General features: G+C 40.7%; 2 protein-coding genes and 1 long non-coding RNA gene across 3 annotated transcripts; all 3 read left to right on the top strand.

Annotated features, from left to right (window-relative positions):
* Window positions 1-1,805: 1,805 nt before the first annotated feature.
* si:dkeyp-34c12.1 (uncharacterized protein LOC570187 homolog) lies at window positions 1,806-5,565 on the top strand. The gene is made up of 8 exons (XM_058381753.1): window positions 1,806-1,988; window positions 2,946-3,018; window positions 3,289-3,410; window positions 3,614-3,999; window positions 4,115-4,178; window positions 4,258-4,320; window positions 4,722-5,486; window positions 5,545-5,565. The coding sequence occupies exons 1-8, from the start codon at window positions 1,818-1,820 to the stop codon at window positions 5,563-5,565; spliced, it is 1,665 nt and encodes a 554-aa protein (XP_058237736.1). The 5' UTR covers window positions 1,806-1,817.
* Window positions 5,566-14,614, top strand: LOC131347843 (uncharacterized). The gene is made up of 4 exons (XM_058382271.1): window positions 5,566-6,200; window positions 6,280-6,321; window positions 6,402-6,560; window positions 14,352-14,614. Exons 1-3 carry the CDS (start codon window positions 5,595-5,597, stop codon window positions 6,549-6,551), a joined length of 798 nt encoding a protein of 265 aa, XP_058238254.1. The 5' UTR covers window positions 5,566-5,594; the 3' UTR covers window positions 6,552-6,560; window positions 14,352-14,614.
* A 3,865-nt stretch (window positions 14,615-18,479) lies between these two features.
* Window positions 18,480-25,796, top strand: LOC131347643 (uncharacterized). The gene is made up of 4 exons (XR_009203812.1): window positions 18,480-18,673; window positions 19,030-19,076; window positions 22,081-22,171; window positions 25,515-25,796. It is a non-coding gene; the product is annotated as an uncharacterized LOC131347643 (long non-coding RNA).
* The last annotated feature ends 1,380 nt before the right edge of the window (window positions 25,797-27,176 follow it).

Genomic DNA, 27,176 nt, shown 5'->3' with positions numbered 1-27,176 from the left:
ACTGATGTTGGACGAGAAGGCCTGGCTCTCAGTCTCCGCTCTAATTCATCCCAAAGGTGTTCTATCGGGTTGAGGTCAGGACTCTGTGCAGGCCAGTCAAGTTCATCCACACCAGACTCTGTCATCCATGTCTTTATGGACCTTGCTTTGTGCACTGGAGCACAGTCATGTTGGAAGAGGAAGGGGCCAGCTCCAAACTGTTCCCACAAAGTTGGGAGCATGGAATTGTCCAAAATGTCTTGGTATGCTGAAGCATTCAGAGTTCCTTTCACTGGAACCAAGGGGCCAAGCCCAGCTCCTGAAAAACAACCCCACACCATAATCCCCCCTCCACCAAACTTTACACTTGGCACAGTGCAGTCAGACAAGTACCGTTCTCCTGGCAGCCAGGAGAGAAACCCAGGCAAACCCAGACTCGTCCATCAGATTGCCAGATGGAGAAGCGCGATTCGTCCCTCCAGAGAACGCGTCTCCACTGCTCTAGAGTCCAGTGGCGGCGTGCTTTACACCACTGCATCCGACGCTTTGCATTGCACTTGGTGATGTATGGCTTGGATGCAGCTGCTCGGCCATGGAAACCCATTCCATGAAGCTCTCTGCGCACTGTTCTTGAGCTAATCTGAAGGCCACATGAAGTTTGGAGATTGACTCTTCAGAAAGTTGGCGACCTCTTCGCACTATGCACCTCAGCATCCGCTGACCCCGCTCCGTCAGTTTACGTGGCCTACCACTTCGTGGCTGAGTTGCTGTCGTTCCCAAACACTTCCACGTTCTTATAATACAGCTGACAGTTGACTGTGGAATATTTAGGAGCGAGGAAATTTCACGACTGGATTTGTTGCACAGGTGGCATCCTATCACAGTTCCACGCTGGAATTCACTGAGCTCCTGAGAGCGACCCATTCTTTCACAAATGTTTGTAAAAACAGTCTGCATGCCTAGGTGCTTGATTTTATACACCTGTGGCCATGGAAGTGATTGGAACACCTGATTCTGATTATTTGGATGGGTGAGCGAATACTTTTGGCAATATAGTGTGTGTATATATATATATATATATATATATATATATATATATATATATATACACATACACACACACACACACAAGTCGGATGTAATTAATTATTAAACGTTTATGTCGGAGTAAAATTAACACAATATTCTTTTTAAAGCTTTGAGTTATTCATTCATTCATTTATTTATTCATTTATAAATAGGTCTCAAGCCACTGTGTCTAACCAAATTGCTCCCTCTATTGGATTCTTAGTGCACTACATAGGGCGTATATGCTCCTATTTCATGCGGGGTGTAGTGCGCATGTGTAGGGAGTATGGCGGTATTTGGGCACGGGTGTTAATTGAACAACCTGCAGCGGTTAATTGCAGCAACTTTGTCTGTTTCTGACATTTATTCTTCGGAGTAATACTACTAATAATAAATGTAATATTAGAATTTCAGTCTTTAGCTGCTGATACGTGATTCTAAATGTCTAATAATAAACTGTAATAAGATCATCCTGAAGCCGCATGAGCTTTAATTTCTAAATAAAGCTAGCTAACATTAAGGAATTTCTTGAGTGTTGGATACATACATGCGTTTAACTAATGTTTGAAAAATGTAATGGTGGAAAAGTACACTTTCTGTATGTGTTTATATTTGTTTATCTTAAGTAACAGTGACAGAATCAACAAAATGGCGCCGCCTACAACGAGTGCGTAAACGCCAGGTAAACTAGCTAGCGCGCATGCGCGACGAGCCAGGCTCTTACCACTTGATTATTAAAAACTTCCCTGGAAAGTGCCTCTGAAAGCGCCATGAGTTCACACGGAGCTCGAGTTGATATTCAGTCACCTTTAGAAAATAAACGCTTAAATCTCATACCTGTTGGACGACAGCTCCAGAGAACTCCTCCAAATAAGACCCCCAAATCACAAGCCTCGCATCTAGCAGAAGGACCAGCAATCATGGATGAAGAAGACCCTCAGGTAGGTTTTCTAAGCGGAATCAGTCCTAATCTAGAACATGTCGGCAATCAGAAACACATACTTTAATTAAAAAGTGCGCCAGAAATCACACTAAGCCTGTTCATCAAGTAAGAGATGAGAAAAAGTACCCGGATGCTACACAACCCAATTCCAGGCAGGAGAATGAAAGGGGCGTGGCATCTCGAGACAGTAAATTAAAACTAATACGAGAGAAGAAATGTTTTGAAGAGATTTTTCATCTGGTAGCCTCTTGTACGTTTGTGAAAACACGGATTTCTCTCTGATTTGTCAAAAATAATGTTACACTGAAATAAATTTGAATGTTCCATCCACAAAGGTTAATCACCTAAGTAATAAGGAATAAAACACTTATTGGTCATGTTTTATTCTTAATGTATTCGAATAATTTGCCAGCACCATTAAAGTTAAGCTTTCTGAAGCTTTACATTTACAGGTTTACCTCTGACTGTTACAAAGCGCTGACACTGGAGACTCCTCCCATAAATTTTAATTAGAATTTTAGAATCTTTCAAGAGTCAAGAAGCTTTTTTGTTTTGTTTTTTGTTTTGCTATACGTGTCATTTGCTATATGTGTTGTTATATGTGTCAACCACATATAGCTGACACAGTACATAGTGAAATGAAACACCGTTTCTCCAGGACCCTGGTGCTACATAAACATACAACACACAAATACAAAACAAAAACAACAACACAGAGCTAGGACAGAAGTTTGTCTTGGCTACATAAAGTGTAACGTGTGCAAACAGTGCGAAGGCGAGACAGGAAGTACAAAAAACAACACAGGACAAGACACACAGCCGAAGAAGAACATGAAACAAAACGTGCAGTGAAATAAAATTTAATGATGTGCAAACTTGAGATACTGTAAAAACCAGGTATCTGAAAAGCAATGGTCAAACGTTTCCTCTGTGCCCTTGTAAAAATGTACGGCAGGACGACACCACGTGCCCCCCTGTGGAAGAGGAGAGGAAGTCGTATCGCAGGTCCAGCATCACGCCAGCATCTGGTGCGTCTTCTGCATGACCTGTCTGGTCTTATTTTACCTGTTCGCTTTTATGTATTTCTGAGTCGTAAGCTCAAATCAGATTGCAATGCAACTCCTTACTCTATCACCTCCTTCTGGTTAAAGGCAAAGAACCAGCTGAAATTAAAACGTACCTCTTTATGCACAATTTAGTTGGTGGAGCAAGACGTTTAAAGTGTAAGAGAGACATTAAGTTTGAAGTAAATATTTAGCCTGCTTATTAATCATGACTCTTGGTCTTTGGGTGTTCAGTGAACATGGGGAACACTGACCCTGAAGCTTTTGTCCAGGGCATGCAGGGTTACCAATGGACTGACACAGACCTGGAGTTTGTCTACCAGGCCAAGCAGCAAAAACAAGCTCAACAACTAAAGGTAAACATGACAGTCTTGGCTAAGTCTTTGAGTACTATGTGCCTGTTGTTTTACGTAGCATTAACTGACTAGCTGTTTACCACAGTACTGTATCTAAAAATGATCACTTGCAATCATTGTTGGTTAGCAATTTTTCCCAAAACAGAACAGCCATCTTGGATTAAGCTAGTTACCATTTAAAAAAGAATTTGTTCTATTTTCAGCAAGAGTTAAGTGAGGTTGAGAAAACTCTGCAGGCTGAGACTCAGAGGTTGGAAATGGCTGTCGCCTCTCGAGAAAATCTCCAGTCTGAACTGTCTAAGGTGATGAAGCTCAGTAAGACCCAAACGTCTACGCTCATGCCGTTGTGCCTTTCTGTAATATACAGCCACATTGTTGTACTGTTGAATCATGTGCTGCAGACTTTATCCTGCGACTTGCTGCTGCAGCTGTGCAAAAGCGTCCTGTACCGTTCTCGAACCCCTGATCAGCTGGAGGGTTTGGGAGACAAAGCTCTGCTCACTATGCTGAATATACAGGACATTCAGCAAGCTGTGCATGAGGAAAAGGCCCAGATCAGCAGTCTCTCGAGAGAAGCTCAGGAGCTCAGGTACCAGAGATTTTGAAAGTCATGAATACAGGTAGTCCTTGTCAAAAAAGTTTTTTTTTTTTTTAATGAATGGGAAATTTTCATGCTTTTTGTCCCCTCTAACATTTCATTCTAGAGAAAAGGAGGAGAAAGCCATGGAGGAGATGGACGCTTGGCAAAAGAAAATCAGCATACTTCAGGTAACTCTCAGACTGGTTGCTGTTAAAGACAACACCTGAAATTCATATGTTCAGAATCAGTTTTTTTTTATTTTGTCAGGAAAATGTAGATGCTCTGAAGGTGGAACTCATAGCGTTGAAGACTCAGCTGTCAGAGAAAGAGGTATGTAAGTGTTTAAGCAAGCTCATTGTGCTGAAAAATGGTGAATTGGAAATATGTTAGTTAGAAGTTTTGGCATAAAATGAATTAAAACTAGAAATAAATGTCTTTAAACTGTGGCTATTATTAGACAACCTCTTTGTCAAGAGGCTATTGAGCCCCCAGAGAAAATAGATAGTCAGATTCAGATCACTGCTTACTTTTTGTCATGCTGTTATTTTTTGTATTTAAGGATACCTGTTAATTTCATTCTGGAATTCTTTCAAATGCAAAAACCCAACAAATGGTGTGTAAACTCAGATCTCAAGATTAATTGACTGTAGGCAGGACTGATGTTGGAAGTATCCAGAACTCATGTTAATTATTTTTTTCCTCTTCATTTCGTTATGGGTTTTTACTGTTAGGCATTAATGGTGTCTCAAGTGCCAGCAAAAGGCAGCAAGGCATCTAGAAGGGCTAAACCCTCAACCAAGACCCTGAGGGAGGAAGTCTTTTCTGCGACAGCTGAGCAGGACACGGCTGAGGAAGGCAAGACCGCTCCAAAGGAAAAGGCCCCAAAAAAGACAACCTCAAAGAAGACTAGCAAGAAAAACACTTCATCTGAGGAGATGGCCCCAAATGAGACACATGCCCAAGTAAAGACCCCAGTAGAGACAGACCCAAAGAAGAAGCCGAGAACAGTAAAGTTCTCAAATGTGGGTGAAGTGCATGAGAAAGGCCAGAAGGGATCCAGAATGGCTAAAACCTCAACCATGGCTTCAAAGGACCAGAAAAAGACTGCTCTAACAGAGTCAAAAGAGAATGAGACGGTTACACTGGAAACAACTGACAAGGAAATGGCCGAGAAAGGTAAACCGGCCCCAAAGAAAAAAGCCCTAAAAAACACAACCTCAAAAAAGACAGCCAAGAAGGATTTGGAAGTTTTGCAAGAAAAGTCTCCAGAGGAGGCGGCCACAGACAAGACGGCCCCAGAGGAGACGGTCCCAGAAGAGTTGGCCCCAAAGGTAAAGGCTCGAGTGCTGGAGAAAGGCTGCAAGGGATCCAGAACAGCAAAACCATCAACCACAATGGTTACGGAAGAGTTCTTGAAGAAGACAGCTCTGAGTAAGAGGGTTGAGAAGCAAACAGCTCAGATTGAGACAGACGAGAAAAGTAAGACAGCCCGAAAGGTAAAGGCCCCAAAAAAGGCGACTTCAAGGAAAACTGCTGAGAAGAAAATGGCCCCAGATGAGACGGCCTCACAAGTAAAGACCTTGAATGAAAATGTCTTGGAGGAGATGGCCTCAAAGATGATGACTTCAAAGAAAACTGATGAGGTTGAGATGTCCCTGAAGGAGACCGCCATGAAGCTTAAGGCCCCAGAGGAAATGTCGCTAGAGACTACTGCCCTAATGGTAAAGGCATCAAAGCTAAAGGCCCCAAAGAAGACATCTTCAAAGACAACTGCTGACGTGGAGATGACCGCAGAGGTGACAGTCGAGGGGGCAATGGTTACAAAGAAGATGACCTCAAAAATAAGGGCCCCAAAGAAGACGACTTCAAAACAGAAAGACCTGAAAGAGCTGGACATGCAGGAAATGGCTAAGGATGAGAATGCCCTGAAGGAGACTGTTTTGAAGAAGGACCTGGAAGAGGCATCTAAAAAGGAGATATCCAGGAAAAACAAGGTTAAGAAGGAGACGGATCCAGAGGAGAAGTCCCTAAAGGAAGTGGACGAGGAGACGACTTCAACAAAAACAGTCCGAAAGAAAACAGCTGCAAGAGTGAAGGCACTGAAGGAAATGCCTGAGAAAGAAGTCCTGAAAGAGACAGTTTCGAGAAAAAGGGCCTCAAAAGAAAAAGCACCCAAGCAGAAAGCTGAGAAGAACCCAAGTGAAGATGAGGTGCATTTCCTTCTAAACTTTTACAGCATGACACTCGCATACGTGGTGTAAACAAACAATTTATTCTTCTTTCCTGTAGATCCATTTAGACGAACATTTTGTTCAGCCGCCAGAAACAAAGGTCTTCCCCTTTTTTTCTTTATTATTAAATCATTAATTTATTGCAATGTCTAGTTTACTCTTTTGGTTTTGCTTTCTCAGAATTCCTCAGATGCAGCACAGGCACCAGGAAAAGCCCAAAAGGCTGTCAAATCTCCAGTAGAGAGTAATCCTGAAACAGTGCGTCGTTCGAAAAGGAACACGGAAAAGAATCCAATTCCCGAAAAAACAACCCGCTCCAGGCGGAGATGATCGTCCAAGGTACGGAAACAACAAAATTTCTTCACTGCTTGTTTCTCATGCAACTCCGGTACTGAACATATTGTCTATGACTGACAACATTTGGTGATTATTTCATTTTCAAGGTTTATTTTTTTCCATGTCAGACTGAGACATTGCTTTTTGTAGGTAGAGAGGAAAAGAAACCAGACTTTCCTGATTTTCAGATCACTGTGATCGTTTACTGCCCTCTAGTGGACATGAGTGCGAAATGGACCAGGGGATTCATTTGACAATAAAATTCGGCTTAAAAGATTTACACATTTTTTTTCTTTCCTGTTTGTTTTGCACAGAAAATTATAATAAGAATATAATAAATTATATATTAAAAGTATAACATACTCTTAATATATATAATAATACAGATTAAATCCATCTGTTTTGGGTTTTCATCTATGCTAGAAATAAAAACCTTTCAGATTCGCTCTCCAAAGCGGATAAATCTGAAAATGGAAAATGTATTTTTTTTAAAGAAATGCTGTCATACAATTGTCATGCGATGTTCACAATTCCAAGATGTATTAGCGCGTGTAATTTAATATTCGACTGCTTTGTATCCCATTCATGTGGTGCTACGTTGTAAAAGAAAGAACAGGTTAGGTTCATGCTGTCAAAACAAACGAAAAGGTATAAAATATCGCTTTGTGTTTATTACTAGTTGGTCCACCATGTCTGTGCTTGTCCTTGTTTCTCTCAAATATCCGTGTATCAGCCGAACGTGCCATCGCTCTACATTTCCTAAACACGCTCAGCAGGACTACACAGTGCGCTGAGAACGGCGAGAACATGCCAGACTCGGAAAGCGAGAGCGAGAGATCAGAGCGTTCATGCCATAATCAAATCCTGTGTGATTTTATTAGACGGGTGGAACCAGCTTAAGTCAACATTTCTGTTGGATGGGGGAAAGATTGGTGTTAAAATCGCTAACACTTTTAAAATGGCCTTTAAACTTAGCTCAAATTGTCTCCATTGTAATGTCTTCCAGACTCCATGCTTCTGACTCAGCGCTATCTGAAGCTACCACATGTCCATTTTTAGTGTGAAAGTTTAGTGAGTTTTTGTTGTATTAAATATTCCCTGTTTATGTTGTACTCCAAAACGTTTCGACTCGAACATCGAGACATATTCCAGCACTTCGTTTTCGTAATGACTTACTGATGAGACGGAATCTTTCGCAGGCCACGACAATTACGCATGCACGTTCACGTCTTCAACATCTACAACTGTAACTTTTCCCATAACGATGAGGAACGTCCAGAGAACATTGTTCTTGATAAGTGAAAGTGGTAAGGTTGAAGATTTATGTTATATTTGTACTAATTACAGTAAGTCAATCATTTGTTATATTTAGCACAATATTACATTAGCATCATATAAGTCACATCAAATATTCCTATAATTTAATAATAATTTATTCCTACTAGTACATCTTTTCTATTTTATGATTTATTATTATTTTGTTAATTCTATTAAGTAATAGATCACATTTCTGATTAAATAAAAATAATAAATCGGCGTGATCGAGTGTGTTTGAAAAAAAATTCGAGATATATATTTTAAAAAAGAAAGCTGTGCAAAAACATATTTAAGATTTAAAAGAATAAACATTCAAGGTGGTCTGGGATTTTTAGCATTGTGGATCTTCTAGCAGCTTCTAAAAGTCTGACACAAAAATAAATAAATTTTATTTAATACTGTTAATGCTCTCTTTTAGTTGTAGTACTACATGTAATATATATGACATACTTTACATTTTTTTCCAACCTAGCCCACACTAGCGGCTTTGATGTGTAAAATTCTGAAGTGAATCCGTTGAATCAGAATAAGCTGTTGGATTATTTGAGACTAAGTCCAGCTCGAGAGACGAACCCTCAGTCCTTAATTCCTCAGCTGGATCAACAAGCTTATTGCTCGTAGATAAATACCTACAGGACAGCGCCATCAATCCTAAGTGGCATCTTGGACCCTACCATAGCTCGTCCTTCATGATGAAGTGATCTCCCACACACAATAAAAGATGTCTCCGCCTGCTTCAATTGAGAAAGAGCTCAGATATGGCTCTGATGACCTTGTGATCAAGGAAGATGTGTGGGATTTTTTTTTTCTACTTTCCGTCTTTTTGCACATCTGGTGACCAGACAGATTTCATTACTGGAAGGAGAAAACGACATCAAAGGGGAGTGTATGAATTCCACGGCTTTTAGTGCTGCTCTGAGAAGGAACTCGATGCCTTCTGTTGGAGGTGCAAAATAATTTGCAGAATCAGATCAGCGTGCAGTCTTAGCTGCGTGGTCGAAGCACGTCTGCTTCTCAGTCGTATATAAAAACACAATTTGTCGGATTTAACGGGTATAGGTATTTCAGAACAAGATGGATTACATTCCAGTTCCGTAAAACAAAAAAAGACTTTTACCACGATCTTAAAAATACAACCTAGAGGATTTGATGTCTGCTGGTAACAAGATACAAGAATTCATTCCCTCCAATTTCATGGAATTTGGGAAACTAGACAGAACTATAGGTTGGTTGGTGGGTCAATTTCTCATAATCTCTCAACAAATCACCAGGATTATTTATGTATAAAAATCTAGGCCACAGCTCGCTTTTATCTAATCAGCGCTATGATGACCATCATTATGTTTATCCCTGGATGGTATGGATGAAGTGTTTTCTGGCATCTGTAGTCCGTCTTCTGAGATCTCCTCACAGCTGGCCTTACACTAGAGCAAAGCAATAAACGAGTTTCAAGAGATGGAAGGATTGTAAAAAGATGAGTTCACTATCTCTGAGATGCCAGAGATGATCTGTCCCCGGTCTTATTTATTAGAGGTGCATGCACTTTTGTACTCTGGAGCATGTAACCCTGACTTGTGCAAGGTTGAAGTGTTCTTGGCGTGGATGTTGGAAATCATGAACTCTTTGTCTGCCCAAGGTTGTCTGACTATTCCAGGGCAGGGTCAGCCTTGATGGAAGTGAATCCTGGGATTCTGAATGGATGTTTTACATCATTCGAAGTTATGCTTTTAGGATTCTGCCACAAGCCTTGTGTCAGACTTGGATGTCTTGCCTTTGCCTTGACCTCTAAGTGAAATCTTAAACCTGAAGTTGTTAGAAATGAGACTGAATTCATTCTCATTTCTCCTAGATTTTCAAGCTGTGATGTACTTCTTTGCAATAGTTATGATTAAATGCTGGTACAAGTAATTTTACATCAAATACATCAGCACCAGGATTGTGAAAAGAGTTCTGTTTCGCTCTCTCCACTTGAAAGACATTCTAGCCCCGGGAAGGATAAGAAACATAGCAGGAAAGTATCCATCCTGATGTGCAACTGACGTGTGGTATCCGTTCCCGGGTGACCTTAAAAGTCCCTGAAGGTCTGGTGTGTCTGCTCATTCATCAGCTCAATCCCGATCTTGATCCCTTGATATACAAGGTCTTGTGAAAGACCATTATTATGATGATGAATGGGCAGCAGTGGGAACGGTGTGTGTTGCTGTAAGGATTAGCTTCTGTTTTCCTAGCATTAGTGGTGAGTGCTCAGCCAGCAGCCATCCAGCCAACCAGCGCCGCTCCTTTCCAGTGAATGTGGTATCATCAGCAGTGATTTGAAGGTCATGGTAACTCTCTGCTGAACTCATTGGTTTGGAGCAGCTTCTTTTCAGAAGAGGAGCATACATTCAGGTCAACCTGTGTTCATGCATTCACAAGGAATTTCGAATATGAGCTATTTCCTTCCAGACACGCCTTTCGGTTCAGCTTCAAACTCTGTCGAACCCTTGATTTGGAAGAGCCCCAAAGGGTCAGCAGGATTGTTGCTGGATCAAATTTCAACCTCATTTATGATTTTATAGTTACTATTGTGATCAAGGACTTTGAAGGAAATTCCAGACCGCTGTTCTTAATGGAGCCCCTTTGAATGCACACTGAGTCGCTACCACTAGAGGTCAGTGTCATGTCCGGGAGCCATCTGTGTAAACCTCAGACAACAATGGAGAAGAGAATGCATGCTGGTACGGCATCAAGTTAGAGACAGTTGTGTCATCGCGTATCCTTCTCAGTGATGTTTGCCCATTTGGTTTGGAGACAACTGTATGTCGCTGTCCACGGCCAAGGAAAACCCCATAAAAGTATATTAGCAACAAGAATCTGCTCTACTCCAGTATGTGCAAAATGTGCCACATGTAACTGTGACCATGCCAAGTCTAGACCCAGCCAGCTCGATGTGTGAAACCAGATCCTCCAGCCTTAACCTTCTGTGTTCTGCCAGCACGGATTCAAAGAAAGCTTTGGACGTGAGAAATTGCGCAACATCAGTTTTTGATGTTCTCCTTAAATCTCTCAGAATTACACTGCCATTAAGCCTGTTTCAGACCACATTAGGTTTGCCAAACATACAAGGTGTGACATTGAATCTGTGTAGAAATAAGACTGGGCGATTATTTTCGTGAGAATCTAGTTGTCTGGTTTTAAGGCTTAAGATATTGTCTTTTAATTCAGGAGGTTAATTGTGCAGGATGATGGTTTAACCTTTTAAACTTGTACAAATTTCATGTTAACGTGATCCACAAGACCTAATTTATAAAATCCAGAATGGAAACCGTTCACAGTGTTAGGAACAGGTAGGTTTTTGGTTATTTATCCCACGGTGTTAGTTTGACGTTCAATATATAATACACGTCACTCCCATCAACCTTGTGAGTTGTAAATCCTTCAGGAAATATTGGTGAACGTGTAGAAAAAGCAGCTGAAGTCATTTATTTTTGCTTCTGGACAAAGAATGCCTTGAGGAAGCAAGTGGTTCGGCTGGAGAGCAGAAAAAAGAGGGGTTTGTTGAGTGAGCATTTGATCTGGCGCTGACTCGGTGGAGAAGCATTAAAATAAAAAATAGGAGACTAAACATTTAGACACAGTCTATGTACACACACCCTCTAGTCTAAAAGGGAATGAAGAGAGGGGTGACTTATAGCCCACATTCCCAAGTACCTTTGGCAATAACGAAGCCAGCGGTGATGATGGTATGGTTCAGTTTATCCATTATCCTCAGGAAAATCTTTAAGGAACATTAAAGGACATCTTGGTTTTTAGACATGTTTCGTTAGTTCAGAGCCTTTTAAATCGAGTGAACTATTATGATGTGGTTGCTGAGATGTTGAGTGAGCAAAGTATTACTGAATATCGGTGGTACCCAAATGAAATTCTTGCATTAGTGTGCATGAAGGCCTATCTTGGCTAATGGCACTTGGCTGCTGGCGGCTGGGATGGAAAAGGACACGGCAAGCCTCAGTGTCCTGAGGTTGCAAGCTTGTAAACCTTCTGGACTCTTCTCTTGGTTTTGTCAATATTTCCGATTATAAAATTTCACCACGGGCTTTAAAATGAGATACCACAGGAGCGAGCAGGCAATTAGCCACAGTCAGAGGTTCTTGTTTAAATTGTCTCTTTTGATTTAAAGTTGCAATGTTTTTGAAAGAACCTGATCAGTTTGTTATCCACAAGAGTTTGCTCTTGTGTAATCTGAAATTGGACATTTGTTATCCTTGGCAGCATACTTTCAACACAAAAGCCTAGTTCTTGGGCAATGGTGGTTTCGTGGTTAAGGCTTGTGTCTTGAAGCCACAGCACTTCCACCACTGCCACGGTTGGGCCCTCAAGCGTCTTGAATGTCAGTGCTCTAGGGACTGCATGTCATTGCTGACTCTGTTCTCTGACCCCAGCTTCTTTTTGGTCTAGTCCGAATCTAGTGAAGTGTAGTAGGATCACCATTAGCGTGAGCAGTTTCTCACTGGCAAAATAATTCTGAGGCTTGTCGACTAACCCCGAAGATTCTGAAATTGTGTGCACTTCATCTTTTAGTGTTTGTGTATTCCGCCAATGGCTATGTCCATGAGGCAACTGTCCGTATGAGACTGAAGTTGTGTAGTGTAATTGGGTCAGCAATTTAGGATCTTGTGTAATGCATGCACTCTGCCTAAGAGGTTGTGGGTGCATACCGTGACGGTAACTGGCGGCTGTTCACGCCTCACTCCCCTGCCTCATGCCCCGTGGAGGTATTTTAACACTCACTGGGGCCTCTTTCGCATCCGTGTGGGGTTTCTTGAACACTGTAAATCCCACTGCCATGCTGTGAAGCTCTCGTGGCTGATAGACACGAGGTAGCTGGGTGATGTATACACTGGCATGGACCCGCTGTGAGTATTTGCCCAATATGTGTCTGAAATATTTGCAGAGTTGAGACGCTGAAGTGCTGTCTGGAGCGCTCATGTGTTTGGTATTCTAAAATAAACCTTTGGAAAAAGGCTGAGGAAACTGGGTGCACCAGTCTTTGATGGGGTTCTGGTATTTTTTTGTTTGCTTTTGTGAGAAATGTTAAGGTTTCATGAGTTACTTTTACTATTCCTTTACTTTATCTTCTTTGTTCTCTTGCTTTGAAGTGAGTTGACTGAGGCATGGCAGGCCAAAGTTTGCATAGATGTGCTTTGCTGAGTTTTCTCACCCTCTGTAGACCATTCTTCTGATTTATAGTGAATGTCAAAACTGCTTGGGGTTGCTTAGGCCTGTTGTTTCTACAAGCATTTTCCACTCACCATTTTCCCTTGTCTTTGTTGTCCATTTTCCACTGGGTCTATCCATAGCATCATTCCATCATTGTTCTTCTGTTGGAATACTTAAATAACGTTAGTTTTGCATTCCTCTTCCCATTTTCTCTCTGGTGAATTTGGTGATCATCCAATTCCCACACACCAGGCAGCTCTCCATTATCATAAAACAGTTGCACACTGTGGAGGATGAAGCCTAACATGCTTCCTCTATGTCACATGACCATATAGCACTACTGCCAAAATGCTTTCAGCCTTCTTTTGCATACATGTCACAATTGTCTGGTAATTGTATAGATATTGTACTGTTGTCTCTAAAACCAAACGTGTACGGTCCCTTGGCTGTCTTGGCCTAACTTCTGGTGACTAACTTCTACACTCTTATTTTGTGCCACTAAGGAACCCCTAAATGACAGTAGATAATGGATTAACACATACATTCCTTTTGTGAGAACATCACTGATCATTTATGAAACATCTGGGTGGAAGCATATCTAGAAGTTCATGCTACATATCATTGGTCTTCAGCCTAACACATCATATATACAAACTAACCTGCAAGTGCTAATTTGATATTCTCTGAAGCATCTTGAGCAGACACCAGATTTCGAAAGAGCCATCACCATAGTCCTTCCTGTAAAATAACTAAAATAAAATGCCTAGTTGCACTTTCATGGATCCTCACAGCTAAAAACTCTTCCTTAGTTGGTTTTGACTCTGAAAACAAGGTCAATGCTAACCTTTATAGAATTTCATGGCTTACATAGTGAATATATTAATGCCATCAGCACGATACATCGCTAATTACACTCTCACAGAGAGGGAGAAGAACCCAACTATGGACTGTTTTTGAATCACCTCAACATGCTAACATTACTAATGAACAAAAAGCTAGTCAGGGCAAATGAAATGCTAACTATTTAATGCCTCATTAACATTTACCTGGACCTTAATGCAATTAGAAAAGAACTAAATTATTTCTGAAAACAACATTCAAATGAACTGAGAGCTAGTCAGGAGAAACAATGCTAACTTTCAGTGCTACTCTCCACTTATGATGTTTTCCTGGTTTTGTTCGTAAATATTGGTACAGGCAGGAGAAAAGGACACACTCACATTATCTTTGAGTGTTTGCTGATGCTAACCACATGTGTGTGTGTGTGTGTGTTTACAGGATGGAATTGTGTGTTCCTGCTCACACTGTTAGAGACTGCCAGGATATTCCAAGGCCAAAGAAAGAACTGTGTGTGTGTTTAGTTATTCTGTGTTTTTGTAATTCAACACATTTATAATTCTGACCGTCCTGAACGATGTGTATAAAGTTGTATAAATTACCCTAGAAAAATAAAGGAATATTCCTCAACATGCTCGAACGTACGTATGAACAGAGGGTCTGATGTAATGCTGTGTGTATGTTGCATTAGAATTTATACGATGTTTTGTGTAATGTCTTGCTGTAACCGAATCCAGCATATAATCCTGTTTATAATAAAGCTGTGTGTTGTAATAAAAGAGCCTCTGTGACCTTAAAAGTATCAACAGCAGTGTGTGTGTGTGTGTGTGTGTGTGTGTGCGTGTGTGTGTTTCAGTGTTACAGTGCTTAGTGCAGTAATGAAATGACATATTGGTTATTTGTCTTTCAATTAAAAACATGACCATGATTTAATATATTTAAGGCCACAAGTTAATATCTGTAAAGATCTTTTTTATGGCATCCACTTCAAACCGAGTCAGACAGAGAAATCAGCTAGACCACTGTAGTGCCAGGAACCTGGAGCTCATCTTTAAATTAGATTAGATTTTACTCTAATCTTGGAAGGAGTGTTAAGTCCACACATCACTGATCGCAATCTTGTCATTTAACCTTAACCTAAAAATTTTTTACTTTATCTTGCCTTCATCATTTCCAAAGACAAAATTGTTAATGGCACCATGACGTAAATATTCTCGAAAACGAACAGTATTTTTCGCTCATCCCTGCCAGCCGTTTCATCATGATCTTCCACAATACAGTATAAGTAATCACAGGGTCGAGTTAGACAATCTGTGTCCACACATTGGTAAAGAAACAAAACAAACAAACAAACAGAAAAAGTCACCTCAGTGGCTCAAGTTTACTTTTGTGAAATGCTGAGTCTTTTAAAAATGACCAAGTCCCTCACTTTTACATTTCCACTGCTCGTAATATAGGATAAGTCTTACAGTCTATCTCAATATACAATTGAATAATTGGGGGTTAAGGGCCTTGCCCACGGGCCCAGCAGTGGCAGCTTGATGGACCTGGTTCAACACCTTAACCACTAAGCTACCACATCACTCAAAGTAGCACTCAAACAATGGGTCATTAAACATCTCACCATGTCCAAAGTTGGACTTTAGGCAAAGTCGCAGGAATTCGGAAAACAAACGGCCGCGGTGTATTTGAGCAAGGAATCCTGGACATCCAGACACTGGGACAACAGGCGGAATGGAAAAGGAAAAAAAAAGTTCATTGGGAAAGGCAAACCAGGAACCATGTTGTTCATTTTTTTGGGCACACGTTTGGCCCGCCAGGCGTCGAATGATCAGACAGTGAGTCAGTGGTGTTCAGGTCTGGACCTGTGATCTCCACATCTTCTTCTGATTCGAAAGGAAAGAGAAGCTGCAGACAAAACAGGCCAGCGCTGCCATGTCTCCCTGACCGCAGTGCAACAGGATCCCCGCTATGCAGGCTGGCCAAATAAACACGCCGCAAATAGTCTCTCTGAATGCCACGGTAGTCCGTCATAAATCATGTAATTATCACGAGGGGGACGGATTCTCAGGATGTTTTTTACTCTAAATTACCTCCGAAATCAAGCCCGCCGGAGAGAACGGCACCGTGGAATATTGGACGCAGTTCTTTCCTAACCTTTCTCATTCCAGAGGGTTTGCGGTTTTCGCTGTATTATCGTCCTGTAAACTAGTCACACATCCGTGAAACTATGGATCTTGATGATTGTGCCAATATTAAAACAGTAAAACAGGCCCTTAAAAAAACCCAAAAAACTCAACCTTACAGCGTCAAGCTGGAGCCAGGATTTAAGCAGCGCTTCTGTTAAACGTTTTTATGTCGTATGACGAAGAAAATGATTATAAAGCTTGGAATGTGCCCAGATGTTCTTGAGTAGAGTTTTGAGAAGCGTACAGCAGGCTTGTGGTTTCCAAGCACCGGGCGAATGCAGCAGGAAATGTACAGACATCGCTGGCTAAGAAACAGACTTCTCCATTCCAAACACTGCTTTATTTCTTCCCGTGTCTCGCTAAGATGTACATTATTCCCTGCTGTGATTTCAGGTTGGACAAACACAGCTGGAGCAGCTGATCTCGCTACAGCTCCTTCTTCAGTTCCTCTTCTGCAAATATAAATGGCTCTTGTTTTAAAAAAAGGAAAAAAAGGTAATCTGTAACGCGTTGTCTCGTCAGGACTGCGTTAAGCAAATATGAAACAGGAACGAGCTTAACTTGACTATAAATGGATAAAAAGTACAATGTGTTGTTCTTTCATTAATAAAAAATGCAATCTGTAAAGCGACGTCTCCAGACTCGCAGGACTACATTTAAAAAGTATGAAAATAAATTCCAAGCAGTCATTACTCTCTTGAAGAGGGAAAAAAAGGAGATTCCTTGGAGTTCTAGCTTCCTAAAAAGGTTCTGCTTAGAACTGTTTCGGGTAAAGTTTCTCTTAACCTAGATCATTTAGCACGTAAGTTAAGAATAAACATCAGCAAGGGATTTTTAAAAAAAGGGATTCATTATAACTTTTCTGGGATAAATCTCTTTTTTTAATTATCTTGATAAAGATTTCCAGCCATTTAACTTAAAAGCCAATAAATGGAAATAACAAAACTGAATGCATTACGATCCTAAACAAATACTTGCTTCGACAAAACAGAAGTCCTAATAGACCTGTCGTCAAGCTAAAAATGTTCCAGGTGCCAGGTTTGTGTGTGTGTGTTGTGTGGTTAGGGCTTCTGTTCACATTTGTGTGTTATACTATGACATCATGAGCATACCATGACTCAATTCTCGCTGTGGTGGTTTAATGAAGGCTTTACCACACACACACACACACACACACACACACACACACACACTTCATCTGAACAGTGCCCACATTCACCTCAGTCAGGTTCCTGTGAAGCAGCAGTTCTCAAATTTAATGGTCCAGTGAGAGCCCATTTGCGGCTCTTTCTCCTTGTTTTTCTTACTTTGCCTGTTTTCAGGCATAAGCGCCGTGCCACTTTACTTTCGAACCCGGCAGCAATTTAGCGCAGACGACAGCTCAACAGAAATGACTCTGACGAAAACAGGGCCTGTGAAGCGGTTTTGTTCTTCGCAGGATGTCGGACTTGCTGCCAAGAACCGTTTAGGAAAGTAAGCGAAGAAAATAAAATGTGCTACTTGTAGCGTGCATATTACTCAAATTGGAATTGCCCACGCGCAAGGTTAATGAGCCGCTACATGACAGAGTTGATCGTTTCTTTTAGCCCATGAGAGCCATAGTTTCTTTTAGCCCACGGGAGCCTGAAATTTTGAGATAATTTGAGGTATGATGTGACCAACAGCCTGTTTATAGTAACAGCTCATTCACAGGGGCTTGTGCCACGGACAAGCCACACACTCCCCTTAATCTACATCGGCTAATACACAGATTATATTTATTTAATGTTCTTATATTAGGAGTTTTCAGTGTCAGAGGCTTTGCACTAGTCAGTGGCAGGAGACTTCCGAAGGAACGACTGTTTACAGCTGCTACAATGCAGAACTAAATGTAACTATATACGGATAAAGCCTCTTTACTTTGTCTAATCCCTCCAATACTACGGTAATTTCCCAACAATAAAGTGACCTTACTGAGAAAAAAAAAATTTCTTTCCACTCTAATTGGGACAGGCTGCTCGGCATCATTGTAAAGGCCTGAATCTCAGTTTTACAGAAATACAGCTGTAAGCCTGGATTATTTTCTGCCTCGCTTCCTAAGTCGATTTGGATGCAGGCATCTGCCAAAAGAATAAACCTAGCTATAAATGTCTAGGTCTCATTAGACACTCACCATTCCACGTATTAATGTAACTAAAGCCAAAAAAATCTCTCCAAAGTCCACTTTGCCCATACAGATCTTGGCCTGGCTCGGGGAGAAATCACCACAGGAAGCTGCTCCGACAGGTAATGACCCACTTCCTGCCAGCTGGGTTTGTTTTTGTGCTGCTGTTTCTGAGCTGTCGTAATGTTTTCAAAATCCTTCAGGCCTGTCATTTCTCTTTCTCTCGCACAACAGGCCACTAAGCTGCAGCACCGAGGTCTTTAGTGCAGCTACCAAAGTGGCAGAAATAGCTGAAGTCTGACAGCTTGATGGCGAGGAAAGACGGACGTGATTAGACCTGATTTAGCCAAAAAAAAAACCCAAACACACAGCCTGTCGCAGCGCTTGTTAGCATACGTCTGGAGGAACCCCAGTGACGAATGACAGAATGGGTGAAAGTTTCTGCTGTTGATTCATTTGTCACATTTAGTCTCACTATATTTACAATGCCATCTGTGTTATTAGAGGAGAACGAGAAATTAGCATTTCTTTTAGACCTCTTAGCATCATGACTGTCTAGAATTTTCCGAGCATGTGGCTAATGTCCAGAAAACTGCAACATTTTTTTGAATCAAGGTTCGATAATCCTACATCGTACACTGATAGGCGCAGTGTTATTAATAATCATCTGTCTAATTAGCATGTGATCTTTAACAGTGTATAAGATATTTTATTTCATTTAATAATGTCTTAAATGTGAATCTTAAATTGACATTTTAATTCTCTGCTGGACTTCTCATTATTGTAGTCTGACCAGAGCTGCTGCTGTTGGTGAAATCATTCAGTGCCACAAAGGTATGATGTATTGTCACTGAGTACCATAAAGATGCATTTAATCCAGGGCTAATAATCACTGCACTACTATCACTATGAGCAAGTAGAATGGCATTGTGGGTAACATAGGAAAGCATTCACTGGGAAACAGGTCTACAGTACAAAAAAAATAGATGAGATGTTAATGTTAAAGATTAATATGGGAGTCAAGGTGGATTTTTTTTTTTCATCTGTAAGCTAGATGAGTGCAAATCCAAAATTATAATCAAAACCAGGCAAAACTGAAAAAGCTTTGGGTCATGAAGAGTAACAGAAATCACATGCTTGGAATTGCAAGGCTAGATTGCGTGTGTGTGTATGTGTGAGAGAGAGAGAAAGTCCGGGTTATTTCCGTGCAGGTGTGCGTGATTAGTCACTGTGACCGGAGACGTGACATTAGACGTGACATCTTTTTGCATGAATGTGAGCAGCGTCACTGTTTTTCTGCATCTGTGTGAAAGTCCTTTCCATGAAATTTTAGCTCAAGGCGAAAGAGAGAGACAGATTCTCCTGTCAAGAAAACGGGTTCGGTTCGTTGTAGTCTAGCACGGAACTGGGGTCATGGAGATTTCTAATGATGTCATTAGATGACTTTAAAAAAAAAGAGAATTGAGAAAATGACAGATGTTTGGCAACAAAACCAAGAGATCGAAATATTCTAGACGTTCAGCAGTCCGTCCGATTTTTCTTTGTACTTATGCTAATTACGTGAATTTTACACTAATTAAATGTGAATTGTGAGGTTTTATATTTAGTGCATTTAGTAGATACCCTTATCTGTTACAGTGAAATAAGTGCAATGTTCATATTCCCAGTAATGTTCTTATGACTTTTCAACTTACTGTTGAAAGAATAAATTCATGTTGTATTTGAATAAACCTTATAGTTTGCTACTGCAATAAACCTTCAGATGTTAGGAAGTCACCAACTACAACTGTTAACATGTACGATTTTCATGCTGTTACATTTCTCAGAAACTTTCTTTGTTGACATTCCTAAAAACAAAAATTGATCCGATTAGGTCATATGCATTTGATGTCTGATGTTTGTTCCTTTAGTTTTAATTGTGATATGGAACCTCGGCATTTGAATGCCCTCCCTTTCGAATTTTCGCCTTAAGAATTAAAATTTTGCAAGAAATTTGCATCGCCATACGAAGATTTTTTGGCATATGAATGAACCGAACTGAACCGAATGCCAGCTAAGTTGTGCATACATCCAGGAGTTTTTGAAAACTTATTTGTGCTAGTGGAAAGCTTTACTTTAAGAGTTTACAAATTTTTTTTTCAGTCAGCGAAAGCTGTTTTGAAAGAGTCAACCCACGATACCAACTTTGCCTTCAGCATGCGTTCAAAAGCTTCGGGCATTTTTTTTCGGTCTGTTCTATTATTAGCCCAAGCGTGGTGGCACGACTGCCTGTGAGAAGCCTTGACATGGAATGCTTGACTTGAGTCAGTTCTTTGTAAGCAGCCATACAGTTTACAGACGCTTCGTATTGCTAATATTGGTCATATTTTCGGGTGGCTGGGTCTGCATTTACATTATTTCTTATGGGAAAATGAGTTTCGCCTTAAGTACTCGCCTCCAAAACAAATTAAATTCCTATGCTGAGGTTCCACTGTACCTCTAATTTATTGGAAAACAGATTTCAGTTAGATCTGGTGCAAGTTCAACTACAAGTACACAAGTATTATACATTGAATATATATATATTGGCTAATGGCCTGGAACTCTGAAGCTGCTACATATTTATAGTATAAAATCATGGCTCCATGTTTTGTTCTGTATTCTGAAAGTCCTCCTGGTTACGGCAACATCTGTCCTCAGATCAGCTTAACAAACATGCAGCATGTCCTGAATCCAGTGGTCCAGCTGTGCCTGGTGTGAGCGGCCAGTAAAAGGGTAAAAGATTAATAGCGGTGTGAGGCCATGGAAACTCTGAATGGGACAGTCCACAAGTGAACAGTCTCAGTCTGTGTTTATCAAGTGTCTCGGAAGAAGAGGAACGACAGAAGATAATGAGTTGTACTTGTAGACTTTGTGATGTGGCATAAAACATAAAATAATGGTCATAAGCATGCAGATATGAAATTTCACGAGTACCATTTAGGAAAGGAGTCTCCAGTTGTTTTTTTAACAGTTAGAGTTAAAGCTGTCTGGAGTTTAGGAAGGCTTATGAGAAAATGAATGTTTATAGCGGTAACATGAGCAAAAATAGGAGCAAACAGCTTGATGTATTCAATGTCTTGAAGATGTTTCACAGAATAAATAAAATATTGTTGGCAGATTGTCGTTGCTGTTGTATGAGAGGAATGTGTGTGCTGGTACAGGAAATGAATCAAGATTTATTTCTTTGGAGAAATATAAGCTGTTATAAGTTTGGTGACAAAACAATGTGATAAACCTGTTTAATAAGGAACACAGCAGGTATGATGTGAAGTTTATGTATATTTGTATATTTTTCAGACTGATTGCTTGAAGTCACACACCCTGATTGGAAACTTTACAATCACCCCTGTGTTTGTTATTCATTAGAATGACATCACACTTTTGTTGTGTATGTGAGATGTGTGACAATGTGGTGACTGAGGAACCGCTCTTGAACTCAAACAAACCCTGAGTGTGTTGTTGGCCTCCAGCGCACAGCTAAATCTTAACGGAGCGTTTTAATGCCGGCTCTGAGGAATCTGGCTTGTTTTTACGGAATTGGACTGAAGCAAAGCCACAATTCACAATGACAGCGTGACACTTCTCTTTCATCCATTGTTGTTTTTTTTCTGCGCCAAAAATTCCTGGTTTTAAGTAGATATTTTTTTGTTTTAAAAACTTGCTTAATAGCAGTATATTGTGCTGCTTTAGAACAAATAGGGTTTGTTTTGTTTTAGTACTTACTCTTGTATTTTTTTGTCAATTCTGACAGGTTTGGAAGGTAAAGAGAAGAATATTTCTGCCTTTTTAAAGTTTCCTACTACTGTGTTTTTTTTAGGAGTTGGGAGAAATCTGGAGAACCCAATGGCACAGAGAATACACCAAACTCGGGAACCCTGAAGCTGGGAGGCAGTGACTCTACACTGCAGGTATATTCATGCAGCAGAAAATGACAGAAATGACAAGATGCTTGGATTTTATGCTTTGTATGATGATGGACAAGTTTTGCCACAGTCCCAGATCCAACCAATACATTGATAATTAAGACAATATATATATATATATATATATATATATATATATATATATATATATATATATATATATATATGGCTGTAAATATTGGCAATCCGCCAGCACATATGGATGATAAATGTAATGTACAAAGTGAAGAAATGTTTTCTTGATTCCTTCACAATAGTTTGTGCATCTTGCCAAGTAACTAGTCTGTTTTTTTCTGTCTACCGAACACATTCCACATTCCACGGACCTTGAAACTGCTGATTGATGCGATAGCAGATTCAGCAGTTTGTGATCAAACCTCGGACGTTACTTTAAACTGACTGTCGAAAACCTTAACCTGATGCTTAAGTTGAAACTAAAAGCTCAGCACTCATTGGTTGTTTGTTTAAGCATGCATTTATGTCATTTATGTACTTAGAATATTTATTCAGGGATAGTTGAAGCAGATGAGTGATGAAAGATCCATAAACATCCCCTGCGCTGAAGTGAACGCCATCCTTGTGATAACTTACACCATCCACTGAATGTTTGCACGAATGCACGAGTGTTTATTTATGAGTCCAGCTACGTGATGTAGACTTTCCGGAACCGTCTGTAATGTCTGCAGTGGCCATGACTGTGTGTTGAATTGTGAATGGGGCCGTGTGACAGACTTGGACTCTTGCCTTCTGTCTCTGATCGCCAAAGCTAAGACAAAATGGGTTGTAGTGTGTGTGTGTGTGTGTGTGTGTGGCTAGACTGAGTTGGTTCTGGCCAAGCTGGAGCATTAAGGGCTATAAAGGATTTTGGAAAACAGTACTGTCTGAATTTTTGAGGGGAGCGATGCGATACTGCTGATAAAAGGTTCTCACCAAGAAAGACTAACATTCCTGTATTGTGGCCAAACCTGACAGCTGCAATACCACCTAGAGATGGCAGAGGGCTCTCTTACATAGTGAGGACAAAGATAGCAGAGATGTGATCCATGTGCACATTCACACGCCATAATTGATTATGCAAAAAATGACCAGGGTCTATATTTCACCGTTTTCTTTTTTTGACTGGCCTCTGGACAACCCCCAGAACATCTGATAAACCTGCAGGCTTGGACAACAACAAAACAACTTCTTTTTTTCTTGATTTAAATAGTCCAGAGCATTTGGCAGTTCCTGCTCTCTTGATGAAATGACTGGAACTTGGTTGTAATTGCTGAAAATTGCTGACCCCGGCGAACTGACCACTCTGCTAAACTTAACGACCTCATGTCTGCTTCTCGCATTCTCAGGCTTCGGCACATGAGCGGCCACGCTCATTAGAGACACTCTCCAAAATGACTACAGTGAGTCGTGCGTGAGTGTAAACCTCTCTGGTGCAGAGATCATTTTGGTGCTAGCGTGTTAGCGGATTAATGTGATGTTTACAGAACAGTTATGGTTTCATGCTGGTTTGTATTAAAACAAACATTCAAAGATGATCCCATCTGGGCTTGCACGGAATCTGAATTTCATAACATTACTACTCTGTGGCTTATAGCTATGCAACTGATGACAGACAAATTAGTACCATTACCATAGCGCTCAGCGCACTAATGTTAAGGAGTTAGCCTCCCAGACAGAATGTTTTCTTCGTGCAAGTCAACATTGTATTTTAATAATGAACAGATGAGTTTTGGCCAGTTGTTTTGAAGCAGGCCGGTAAGACAAGTAAATACCCCTTCTTTCATTCTGTGGGGAACATTTCTGATTGTCCTTACAGAAACCACACTGTTTACCGTGTAAACCAAACGTTCTTAATAGTCAGTAGAAAAGTAGCTTTTTCAGTGGTCTTATTCACCCATCCATTTCTACATCCTGCTGGTTTGTTCTGCTTTGTGACACGGAAAGGAGGTAGTGCCTCTGCAAATGGCTGCTAGCATGAGTCACCAATGCTACCTGCCAATCTGGCTAGATTACAGCCTTCAGATCAAACAACAGGAAGTTTTAGAAGCCCTCAAGCCCATTTTAGCTGCAGTTTGCATTCTGTCTGGCTAAAAGAATGAGGTTGAATACGGATAATTTATTCCTTCCATGTTGTTATCCAGGAGAAATTCATTTCTCCTGCTTTGATTAATGGTAACATTCACTGCTGTTTTCATTAAAGGCAGATGTTAATCACTTGCAGTGATGTTAGTGTTTGGAAAACAGACTGAGAAGTATAAAGAATGACAGCAGGTGTTGAGTCAGGACTGGAAGGTATTGAGAATGATAGCAGATTTTCGGGTAGAAGGTGTCAGGTGTTAAAGCAGGACTGAAATGTGTAAGAACTGATAGCAAGTGTAGAGGCAGGACTGGGAGGTGTAACAGATAGCAGGTGCTTGGGTTTGGACATGGATGTATAGAGAATAATAGTAGGTTTTGGGAGGTGTAGAAGAGAGCAGAGGGCTTGAGTTGGACTGGGAGGTGTAAGGAATAATAGAAGGTTTAACATCTTAGAAAGGTTCTAGTTCGGATTTTTTTCTGATGTGGAAAAACACTTTTATATGGTTCTACATAGAACTTTAAGGGTTCCCCCAGAGAGAGAATGTGAGTACTCAGAAGAATCTAGACTTTACCTAATTCTTAAGAGTGTAGGGTTGGATGTATATTAATGCTAATGCAGAGAGGTGTTATATCAGGATATACTGAAACATAGGAGTTGTAGGTGTTGTTCAGTTTATATATAATTAAGTATATAAAAAGATGCTCTAGCATGGAGAGAATGTCGACTAAGGATGGAAGGTGGTGTCTAAAATTTGGGAAGTTGGGAAGGAGATGTAATGTGTAGGGAACTGGATGAAGTGTTAGAGTGTCATTTCAGAAGGTGCCATGGTTAAAGTCGAGGTAATGACCATAGATCTGGGTGGAATCAGAGGTGTGGTTGAATGCTGGTTTGGAAATGGAGGGCAGAACAGGGAAAGGTAGATGGTAAGGAACTATGCCTTTGCAGGAATTTCCTGTGTTTCAGTCAGTCACAAGACAAGAGCTAAAAGAGAGAGAAATAGAGAGAGAGAGCGCTCAGCAGAATATACCTGTGTGTACAGTGAGGACAACACAAGCCTGCCCCCTGTATCCTCACATCCAGTACACCCTGTAAAATTTCACAATGGTCCGAAACCCAGATAGAGAGATCTCTGAGGGGTAAGCCCCCACCTTCTTCCTCCATCATTATCATTCTTACCCTGAAAACAGACCCTAATCCTGGGGTTTCCCTACTCATCCTTCTCCCACTGGGTCTGTCTCTTCTTCCGCTCAGGTTGGTGACTCTGGGGCCACAGGTGTGGGAGTGAGGCCTGGGCCAGCATTCTGGCAATGTGGTGAACACAGGCATTTCCAAAGACCATTGACATGTTACTGAGGTGAAGGCATTGTTCCGGAGCCTTGATTCATCACACGCTGCTCCCAATCAAGCTGGGACTTACCATATTCTGGTAAATATTCATGGAAGCACATAATATGCATTATTGGTGGTTTCAAGCTGTAACCAAACTCAATTCCCCTGGTGGAATTAATATCCCCTGGTGGCCATTATGATTCAGTTCCAGAGACAAAATAGCATAAAATAGATGCAGCACTTAATCCCCACCTCACCCATCCACTTTTGGGGACAAATTGGCTATAATTTCAGATGCTGCTGAGGAATGCAACAGTGTAGCATGGAGTGGGATGTGTGCAGAGTTGGCTAGAGAGGCGTTGCCAGGGCCTTTGGGATCCCAAAAGAGATCATGATCGCTCAAATCTTTTCCACTCCTTATTTGTAACCCTTCCTTTTGGGTTGTTTGGAGCACTAGCAATGTTCCAACATTGCCAGAAACATGTTCAGAATCTAAGGACTATCCTGAGGTTGTTGAGATGGGCGGGATTCACAGCAATCCCAGAAGAATGCAACTGCAGTGGTCGCTGGCTATTATGCTAGGTTTGTGCCTAATTATTCAGGCGTAACCAGGCTGCTGTTGCCCTTACTGAAAAGAGAGCACCAGATTCATTCCAATTGGCAGAGCCATGACAACAGGCTTTTATTAAGGTGAGAGAGTAAGTACAGCATGATTGAGAAAGAGGCTTCAATACTATTAGCTGGGATGAGCCTCCTATGGGCCAAAACTGCCTCCTAACTCCTGATGTCCAGTCCACTCTGTAAAGTTGGGCTCTAGAGCAAGACATATGTTTGGAAGCTTGTTTTTGACAGAAAGCAAATGGTAGATGTATAACAGTTGGAAAGCACTGAAATAGGAAAAGGAAATAGGAAAAGCAGGTGTCAAAGATAAGGTCAGAAAGTGTGAAGATACAGTTGGTAGGTACTGAGTTGATGTCAGGAGGTACAGAGTTGAGGTTTTGGCAGAAAGGTTAATGTGCCATTGTTTACATAGATATGGCTGTATCAATTGAACAAGCAGGGGCATGCTGTGGAGCTTCATGATGTGAACTGGAAGCTGAAATGCTTCAGGCTTGTGATGTTTTATTCCCATGAACAGGTCCAGGGCTGAAAGCAACATGGCAGGTGGCAACATTACAACACAAACAAAAACATATTTTCATATTTTCGATACTGACTGCAAATGGGAAGCAGCTGCTGGACCCAGATCCCAGACAGATCCTCCTTTTCCTCCTGTTCATGGCAGGTCTGTGCTGCAGGCAGTATCATTAATATTATTATCATTATTATTATTACTATTATTATTATTATTGTTATTATTATTATTATTATTAATACAGACATTATTTATGCTTCTCAAGGCACTTTCATGGATGAGAAGAAGTCTATGACAAGTTTCCATTCATGCTGTCTTACAACAACAATCCTGATGGAGTTAGACCTTGTTTATTAGAAAGAAATTTCTTTTTCTTTCTTTCTTTCTTTCTTTCTTTCTTTCTTTCTTTCTTTCTTTCTTTCTTTCTTTTTCTTTCTATCTTTTTTCCA

This window comes from Hemibagrus wyckioides, linkage group LG27, assembly GCF_019097595.1.
Source record: "Hemibagrus wyckioides isolate EC202008001 linkage group LG27, SWU_Hwy_1.0, whole genome shotgun sequence".
Lineage (NCBI taxonomy): Eukaryota > Metazoa > Chordata > Actinopteri > Siluriformes > Bagridae > Hemibagrus > Hemibagrus wyckioides.
This window is presented reverse-complemented; position numbering and strand designations above follow the sequence as displayed.